This window comes from Spinacia oleracea, chromosome 3 (assembly GCF_020520425.1).
Source record: "Spinacia oleracea cultivar Varoflay chromosome 3, BTI_SOV_V1, whole genome shotgun sequence".
In the NCBI taxonomy this organism is placed as follows: Eukaryota; Viridiplantae; Streptophyta; class Magnoliopsida; order Caryophyllales; family Amaranthaceae; genus Spinacia; species Spinacia oleracea.
In genome coordinates, this window is record NC_079489.1 from 22,047,316 (window position 1) to 22,057,718 (window position 10,403).

General features: G+C 30.9%; 1 protein-coding gene across 1 annotated transcript; it reads left to right on the plus strand.

The window, feature by feature from the left end:
- Window positions 1–8,193: 8,193 nt before the first annotated feature.
- On the plus strand, window positions 8,194–9,522 carry LOC110791100 (stemmadenine O-acetyltransferase-like). The gene has a single exon (XM_021995855.2). The coding sequence runs from the start codon at window positions 8,194–8,196 to the stop codon at window positions 9,520–9,522; it is 1,329 nt and encodes a 442-aa protein (XP_021851547.1).
- Window positions 9,523–10,403: the final 881 nt, after the last annotated feature.

Consider the following 10,403-nt stretch of genomic DNA (forward strand, 5'->3'; position numbering starts at 1 on the left):
GACCCAAAGGGTCAAATTCTCAAATTGTTTCCTTTTTTGATCAATTTCTATCTTCGGCTTTCTTTTTCATAGCTAAATTTCTCACTCTTTTCACTCTCAAACACATTATCCTTCATTCTTCACATTGGAGTTATGGTGTATGTGTGTGAGATTGGTTGATGATCAATGGTGTATTTTGGACAGCAGGAAGCTGATTCATGGTGGATGGTTGAACCACATTATTCTGATTGGTAGTTCCATTTGTATGAAGTATTATGGTGGTGTTCTCATCAGTCAAGTTGTTGGTCATGGAAAGGAAACAACCATGGATTCACATGCCAGTTTTCAGATGCTAAGTGTTGAAGAAACACAAAGGTTAGCAGTGTTCAAAACTTCATATACCTCCCGTTGACAGTGTCCCAGATGTTGTGGCTGCAGTTCTCATCACCAAGAGGAGCAACAACTGCTTCATTTCAAGATTTCAAACTGAAAATGTTTAACACCATTTTCAGTTTGGGGGGGGGGGGGGGGGGTGTTGGAACTTATACTTTAGTATAAGTTGTTAGTTTGTTTCATTAGTTTAGGAAGTTTGTTACTAGAAAACTAACTTGTACATAGCTTAGTATAAATACATATGCTTGTATTATTCTTGTTAATAATACAATTAATAAAATGTAGTCTTTAGTTTTCTCTCTCAAAGCTCACGAGCTACCAAGCTCTAACAATGGCTTCCTTGCTTTCTTCTTCCTTTCTTTTCTTTCCTCAATTCTAACAGGTGATGATAAAGGTCGCAAGTTGCGACAACATTTAGTTATTGCAATTTTATGTGTCTGGATTTAATTGGTACATATAGGCGCCACGTAGGCTATGCATCATCAGAATATTTTTACAATCAATGCAATATTTTTACTATGAAAATATGTAAATAAGGTAGTCGATACAAAGAAAGAAACAAATTAGAATATTAAGATTTTCCTAGCTTTTTGTAACATGTATAATAGGTTATATAAGTTACATAGTTTAGTCTCTAATTTAAATCATAACACATAAGCATGTCGTATCATCATTGTGACACGGCTTAAAAATCGCATATTACGACTTTATCATTTTCGTTTAAATATATTCAATTGTTTATTTGGAGTGTCTACGGAGTTCATAAATTTGTATTGTACATGACTTCCGTGTGTCTACGGAGTTCATAAATTACCTAGCTAATTTTGTAACTTTTTGAGTTTGTATACGGATGTTGTTGATATGATATGTTTTCTGTATTTATAACGTGTAGTTCTTTCCCATGTAATTTTCTGATTATCAATGTTTCATTGTATATTCTTGAATTTTTTTTTTATGTAGTTGATGAATGCTGTTATTTTTTATTTTATTTTTCGAAGGGCAACTTTTTTTTTTTTCATTTTCTTTTAGGGGATGATGAATGCTATAACTTCTTTCCGTTCAATTTAGAAAATTGTAAACCCGACCGGATTACTTATTAAATTAGAAGAAAAATAAAAACCAAAGGGTTAGATTTAAGGGGTTAGCATCTTTTCGTTTCTCTGGATTTTTTTTTTCTCGATATAGATTTAAGGGTTTGTAATTATTAATACTAGATTTTAGCCCGTGCGATGCACGGATTCTATTAAATTGTTATGTTTAAATAAAACTCCTATGTATATACCAATTTTATATTCTTTGTGTTAGATTAGATTAATTTTTGATTTTGCATTGAATTTCATTTTAGATTTTTTTTTTATAATTATGAGAGTGTTTGTTTTTAGATGAAATTGTATATGCGTAATATTAATAATCTAATATATATATATAAAGGGGAGTTTTTTCAAGAGTAATGAGAGCGTCCACATAGGATTGCCACGTCATCACATATTATTAAATTATTAACTAATTAAATAAATAATATGAGAGTCTTGTCATGATTGATTACTTAATACGATAAAGATAGATTAATAAATAATATGGGAGTCTTACCATGATTGACTACTTAATACGATAAAGATAAATTTCACAAACTTTTTTTATCTTTGTGTATATATATACATATTAAAAATCTCAACCCTCACATTAAAAATCTCAACCCTCACCAAATTATACGGAGTCTTCATTGTATGTGCTTCATTCCATCGCAAGAATATGATGTTGCATGGCGTTGGGTGAAGATGAGGTTGATGATCACTCTTCATCCTTTTCTTTACAGTTGAATTCCAAATTTTTTTATTTCGTTGTCATAATTTTACTTTGATTTTTATTGTTTATTTGTCGTCAATTACTCCGTACATTTATTCTTTATTTCGTTCCAGAAATACGGGACACCCGATGGTCACGGACTCACGGTGTACCGCATAATTGTTTATGTTGCATAGAAAATAATTTTTACGTGGTTCATTGGTTATTCATTGTTTATGTTAATTTTGTACAAGCATAATTGTTTTTGTTCTATCGGTTTATGTGTGTTCATTTAATACTACTTCGTATACCTACTGGATATTGATATATATATTTTATATATATATATATATATATATATATATATATATATATATATATATATATATATATATATATATATATATATATATCTTTGTATATCTTTGTATTCCAAATCATACCCCATCAACACAGTTTAATTTAGAGCTAAATAGTGATTAATAAAATAAATTAAGTGTTATCTCGGGCATAATTTATGCTTCTTATACGGCACAACGAACTACAATTTAGATGTCAAAATTAAACCTAACATAGAATATACAACTATAAACGTTAACACAATCGGGGTTGCAAGCCCACATTTTATTTGGTTGAATTAAACTAAACTTAATGTACTACTTGAAATTGAAATAAAGTCCAAACAACCTTACTCCGTACCAAAAATAGGAAAAAAGAAAGTAAAGAAAAACAAAGTAATTCACAAGACTAGCTATTTTAAAGTAATGATCACTATCGTAGTTTGAAGAGTATTAGCAATGAATACCACGTTATAGAATTTTAGATAAAGAAATCTTTTTCGGTGTATAATAGAGTTTTATTTTCTTTAAGCCTATGATATTTGGATTAATTCATATCATAATAAAATTCTACTTGCATTAAACCTATATTTTTTCTGGTTATAAATATACGAGAGTATTATAAAACTATGCTCCTCTTTTATAAATAAGTGCTATATTATATTTGTTTTTCCTTTCACCCATAGTTATTATGATTTGATTACTCCGTACGTTTATGTTTCAGAAATATTTCGTTGATTCGAGCCATTAATTCAAGCAGAAACGATTGAAAAATAAAAGTACGTGTTTCAAGAAAAATAAAAAGAGATAATTAAAGACTTGATAAAAGATAATAAGAGATAAATTTTGAAAATTTTTAATAGATAAACAAAGACCCATTAAAACTGTCATACTAATTGATTATAAAAAATAAAAAATAAAAAAATATTCTAACTATCATTTAAAGGTGAAAAAAAAATCTCATAAAAAAATGAATTTAACCCGTGCATCGCACGGGCTTTAAATCTAGTTATTTAATAAAAATATATATCTACGTGACACTTAATTATTTTTCTATGTGGCACTCGACTTTTTTAATTCAAAATTAATTTTGAAATCTTACTTTTCATTGGCCGAAACCATTAGTTTTCCTACGTGGCGCTCTAATATTGGATTAATGTTTGTTTTTAAATTGAATTTTATTCATTTTATTTTAGATTAGTGTTTGATTTTGGATGAATTTTATTTTAGATTTATTTTTTATTTATCAGGGTGTTTGATTTTAGATGGAGTTGTATATATTAGTAATTAGTTCATTAAAATATCTATGTGGCACCTTTTTAATTATCTACGTAGCAATCGATTTTTTTAATTCAAAAATAAATTAGAAATCTTATTTTTCATTGGTCGGAACCATTAGTAATCCTACGTGGCGCTCTAATAATTCAGCAAATATTCCTATTGGATTAATGTTTGATTTTAAATTGAATTTTATTTATTTTATTTTAGATTAGTGGTTTGATTTTGGATGAATTTTATGTTAGATTTATTTTTTAATTATTACAGTGTTTGATATTAGATGGAGTTGTATATATTAGTAATTAATTAATTAAATATCTACATGGCACCTAATTAATTATCTACGTGACAATCGATTTTTTTAATTCAAAAATAATTAGAAATCTTATTTTTCATTGGCCGAAACTATTAGTAATCCTATGTGGTGCTCTAATAATTCAGCAAATATATATATATATATATATATATATATATATATATATATATATATATATATATATATATATATATATATATATATATATATATATATATATATATATTAGATTTTATACTAAGTATTTATTTGGTATTTGGGGTGTATAAATTTTACATAGTTGTAAATTTCTGGATGTTTTTCGGCGAAATTATAAAGATTGCAGATTTTCAGGTTTAATTTGATTGGAAAATGTCAGGTGGAGCTGTGGAGGGCGATTGCACTCGTTTATAAAGGTATGGGGCTAAGTTTCTACCATTAGGAGTAAAGGTCTTTATTTGCACATAAGACCTAAGTTATGGGGTTCTTTTGCCGCATTCCCCGATGATTCAATAATCACGAAAATGGTAGCTAATTGCCTACAAAACCAAATCACTATCTTTTTTGTTTTTCTCACTTAACGATCACTATATCTAACTTAAGTATCGGAGGATATTTCCCGGAAACAATCCCAGGGGAGTCTATCCGTTTTGTAGTTGCACAACTAACGAAATGATGCCATCAAGTACGTTATCGGCTAAAGTCATCCCAAAATAACATCTTTGTAGTTTCTTGAAGAAACACAAGCAAATATTTGTTGATTATTTTAATACAATAATACTTTTATCCTACCTGGACAAACAGTGATAGAAATTTGAGCACGCACGCGGAAGTTTTGATGGTCCCGAATTATATAACAAAATTGTATTTTATCATTGATTACATTAATTAGAATTGTACAACAATATTTGCGAGATCTCATGTCTCTCCCTTATCTCTTTGGTAGAACCCTTGTTTCTACCCCTCATATTTTGTGGGAGCTCTCTTGATTAGCTTATCCTAAACTTATGCACATACAACCTATTTATAGTTGTTGTATTATGGTTTCTAAATTTTTCTACTCCCCTCATCATCTAGATTTTTCTTAGGATAATTCTAGACATTTTAGTTACTAGATTTTTCTAGTCTAGCTCCTAGATATTTCCTAAGATTATTCTAGATTATTATATTTCTAGATTTTTCTACATAATACATTTCACTATTATATTTTTACAAGTTTATTATCTAGATTTTTCTAGATTAATATTTTAACAACCAGCTGGTACATGGAGTTGATCAGCGGCACGTTTGTCAATGCACGATTTCAAACATTAATATATCTTATTATGGATAAGTAAAAATTATAAAAAGTTGATATTTAAAGAATATTTTTTGAGACAAATCTAATAAGACCCACACGATGACACGACTATGTTTTTTCTTATGTATAAATGACAAAAGTAAATCAAAGTAACTTGTGTGAAAAGTGTCAAAAACCCAATTGTATCATGTAAATAAGAAAGGGGGAAGTATAATAGAGTCAATGCAAGCAAATATTTGTTGATTATCTCCAATGGTTATAGATAGAGATTAGCTTGAAATTTATAAAAGTTTCAAGCTAATAGCTAGAACATTGGAGTGAAAATAATAAATTAGCTTGGTCAAGCAAATTAGCTTATTTAAAAGTTGCCAATTAATTTATTGACAATTGGGACAAGTGAGACCAATTTAAGTATCAAGCTAGTTATTAGCAATTAGAGCATAAATTAGCTAGACAATGAAATAGGTTGAAATCTTATGTGGCATAACAAGCTAATTGTCAAATTAGCTTACCATTAAAGCTAATTGTCAAATTAACTTATCATTGGAGATGCTCTAATACAAGCAAGTTGTATCATGGTAACTCCGAGTCCTACCTGGACAACCAGCAAGTAAACGGAATTGATTTTTTAATTTTTTATGATTAGGTCACACACACGGAATTGATTTTCTATGATTAGGTAACACACACGTATTGATCCACAATTATTATTATGAATTGACATATCACTATATCAGGATGTTGTGAGGGTAGGGTGAATTTCTCTTTCACGTTTTATTTGTTTATTTGGCACGGGTTATAAATTTGTTAGGCAAATGATGACAAATTTAAAATAATTAATAAAGTTGTGCATAACTGATTCAATGCAAGCAAATATTTGTTAATTATTTTAGTACAATAATAAACTCCTAGTCTATGGTTAGGTAATAACTTACGAACTACGGAGTAAAAATTTGTGTCATCATATTCGTCGTCAATATTTTAAGAAACAACTCGTTGGTTGTGAACGTGATTAGTATGATGAGGATATCTTTAATAAGATGTCATTTTTTCTCACCAAATTGATTCTTTCCAAGCTAGATTATACGGAGTAATATATTTCTTCCATTCTTTATTAAATGACACAATTTTTTTGTCACGTTTACCAATGTAATATTTCAACCATTAATACCTTATATTATCAATGGTTAAAATTTATAAAAGTTTGATATTATAAATCTATAGGATGAGACGATTATAACAAGACCCCACATGACTATATTTTTTGTTAAGTATAAATCACAATTGATGGTCAAAGTATATTATATGAATAGTGCCAAAAGTACAATTGTGTCATTTAAAAAAGAATGGAGGAAGTATATATTATCAAGATTCATGCCGCCGCTCGTAGTACTCGGGGAGTCTGTTCGGCGCGAATTAGCCATTTTCAAAAAAAAATTATTTTAATAAACATATTACTAAGTGACGTGGATCACTTCATTCAATCGTTGTCATAACTCATATGTTGTTTTCAGTACATTTGATCTTTGTCTATAAAAAAAAAAAAAAAAAATACAACTTGTTAAAGTTTAAGTACAATTTGTTGATAATTTTGTATCGGTCAATTACGTTGCTTATCAAGAAACGCAAAATTTTAATAATAAGTTTTAATGTTGCATGTTATAATAATATATATAATGAATCATGATGATATATAAACAAGTAATATCTAGGTAGCACGAAATAGTTTAAAAGGAGTTTTTTCAAGAGGTTTCGGAGCGCCATGTAAGATTTTCATGTCACCAAATTTAATTATAAAGATTAAAAAGATTAAGAAAATGATAAGTCAAAGAAAATTTAATCTAAATAAAAAAGATAAAGCCAAGGTAAATTTAATCTAAATAAAAAAGATAGAACCAAAGTAAATTTAATCTAAATAAAAAAGATAAAAGATGACTGGAGAATAGAGTTTAGTATAGTTCTTCTTCAATTATATTGTCCTACAAAAACCCATTAAGAAAATATTTCAAACTAACGTGTAGTTTTAGGTTTGTTGAATTATTTTGTTTCAATTGGTGATCCTGTTGAATACTTCAAGTTAGAGACTGTTAAATACGGGCCTGGGCCACACCTGTCACCAAGAGAGAGTCCACTTAACAAGACCGTACCTTAAAACCATATGGCAATAAGGGGAGTAGCCCCTTGGCTTTATTAAGTGTTTAACTCTCCTCTCTTTTATCAATGTGGTACTCTCACACGTGATGTTTCATGGGTCAGATCTTAACAGAGACTTATGACATGAATACATCTTGGATGCACCGTCCGAGTTTACCATATGATTATGATGCTTCTTTTTTTTTGTTTGAAGAATTATATATGACAGGGTATTTTATTTTGTGACTTTTTAGTATAATTTATTTGCATCGGTCATTTTTTATCTCGCCTAAGAGGGTTTTATAAACTTATACTCCTGTATAAAGTATAAGTCATTGTATTTTCGTTTTAACTATTGTTTTTTGCCGTGCACCGTACGAACTTCAAAACTAGTACATTAAGTAAAATAGAAAGAGTGATACGGATCGGAGTACGCGTTATTGCGTTAGCCATCTCTTTATACTACAATAGTACAGTTGAAAAAAAGACGGTCCACAACATACCAACTTCTTTTACTTAATAGTTTCCAACAACAAACAAGGATTATTAGTTTAATGAGGCTGCATATAGCATGAATTCTATAAAATCGCTAGGAAGAAATTGAAAAAGGAAAACAAGCTAGAAAGACTCTTTAATCCTTGTTCCTTTTCTTTTTACAAGTAATTCTTTGTTGATACAATTCAAAGGCTACAATGGAGGAGGAACTCCAAGTAGAAGTGAAAATAATATCAAAAGAAATGGTAAAACCATCACTTCCACCACCCTCTCATCCCACAACTTTCACCCTTTCCCTCCTCGATCAAATCTTCCCTTTGGTTCCACCAGTACCATTGCTTCTATTCTACTCCGCCCCAACACCGCAAAGTGTTGATATAAACGCCCTTAAACTTTCTCTTAGCCAATCACTTGACTATTTCTACCCTCTCTCAGGCCGTGTACATGACGAGTCTATCATTTCTTGTAATGATGAAGGCGTACCCTTCACAGAAACAAAAGTCAATTGCCCTCTCTCTGTCTTCTTAACATCACCTCAAAAACAGAAGTCGTTTACCAAGTTTCTCCCTTCTCCTGAACTCATCCCTTTAGCTATTCAAATCAACGTTTTCCTTTGTGGTGGGGTTGTAATTGGCACCTACATGCTCCACAAATTTTTAGACGCAAACTCTTCAGCAACCTTCCTTAGCCATTGGGCTGCCCTTGCTAGCAACCGCCTTACGGACCTAGTCCACCCTAATTTTGAGGCCACAGTCAACGCATTCCCCCCTCTTCCAAAAATTGATCAGGACTTTGTGCCTGATCTCAGTATGGTTCCATCAACTATGCAATCAGATCCAAGCATTATGATCAAGAGTTTCGTATTCAGCCAAGGTTCTATAAGAGACCTAAAGGCTCAGGCCACAAGTGAACGGGTTCCTAAACCCACTCGATTTGAGGCTTTGGCCGGGTTCATCTGGGAGCAAGCCTTTGCTGCTGCTACACATAATTTAACAACAGAGGTTGAACACACAGAGCTGTTTTTTGCTGTAGGCATGCGACATTGGTTGAGCCCGCCACTCCCTAAGGAATCAATGGGTAACCTTTTCATCCCAAGTGTAAGAGCAACAACCGACAAAAGCAGTAGACTTCAAGTGATGGTTGAGAAGATCCATTTATCCTTATCCAACGTTCAACACAAAATTGCTACAGTTTATCAAGGGGAAAACAGAGTGGACGCTTTGTTGTCAGATAGGAAAGCTGAAATTAGCAGTCCAATTGAGTTTTGTGAAGGTCAATATCGGCTAACCAGTTTGTGCAATACGAGTTTTAAGGAGACAGACTTTGGGTTTGGAAAGCCAGTTCGGGTTGTTCACGATGATGGCAGACAACCTCTTGCTATGTTTAGAAATCTTATCATACTCACTGATTTTACTCATCCTATAACTGGTGATGGAATGGTGGAGGCATGTATAAACCTGGAGGAGAAAGACATGACAATTTTAGAGTCCAACCCACATTTTCTTGCTTTTGCTTCCCCTCTTTAATAAATCAACAAGTCTGCAAGCAGTTTCATGATCAGATCTTCTAGCTTCTTGAACTTGCTCTTTTACTTTCATGTATATATAATATATGGATGCTTTTTGTTTCTGCAAAGATGTACCAAGTATGTTACAATCATACATTAAAATCAAAGAATAAAAAAGTAAGACAAAAATAAAAGGGAATTGCGCATTCTAAAAGACAAATTCACTACAAGAAAACTTCTAATGAGCCTAGCATATATCAAATATGTATATAAGCTTTTATCTCCAGCAAGTGCAACCCTGGTAAAGTGGTAGTAGCTTTTATCTCCAGTATACTTCACAAATGAACTTATGAACCTCGTGGACTTGGAAGATTCAATCCTAGCCACATCATTTTCTTAACTCTCTCTACTAGTAACATCTCAATCTATGGGCTAAAAAATAGAGTCATTTTAATTCCACAATTTTCTTAACTCTCTCTACTAGTAACATCTCAATCTATGGGCTAAAAAATAGAGTCATGATTCAAGTTCTTCAAGTTTCGTAAAGTAGCCGCAACATCTATTACAATCTAAGGCCACTTTCTGGATAATTTGATGGCAGCACAACGTTCATCAATTATTCAGTTAGTAGAAATAGATTCAATAAGTCAATTTGTAACTTGTAAGCTTCAAATACATTTATATTATAAAGAAAGTTGTATCAATTTCTAATATCAACCTGAAAATAGGAACTATTAATCCATCAAATCAAAGAAAGTTGTATCAATTTCTAATTGAGAAATTTGGTACACTAATAGGGATCGAAAATGATAAAGGTCGTAACATGCGACCAGTTGCCGATGTCGTGTACTTATACACGTACCCTACTTGTAATAAGTTAAAAGGTATATCCAATTGGGC

Bases quoted from the DNA above. Each gene is read 5' to 3' on its own strand.
- LOC110791100 (XM_021995855.2), top strand. From the start codon at position 8,194: ATGGAGGAGGAACTCCAAGTAGAAGTGAAAATAATATCAAAAGAAATG.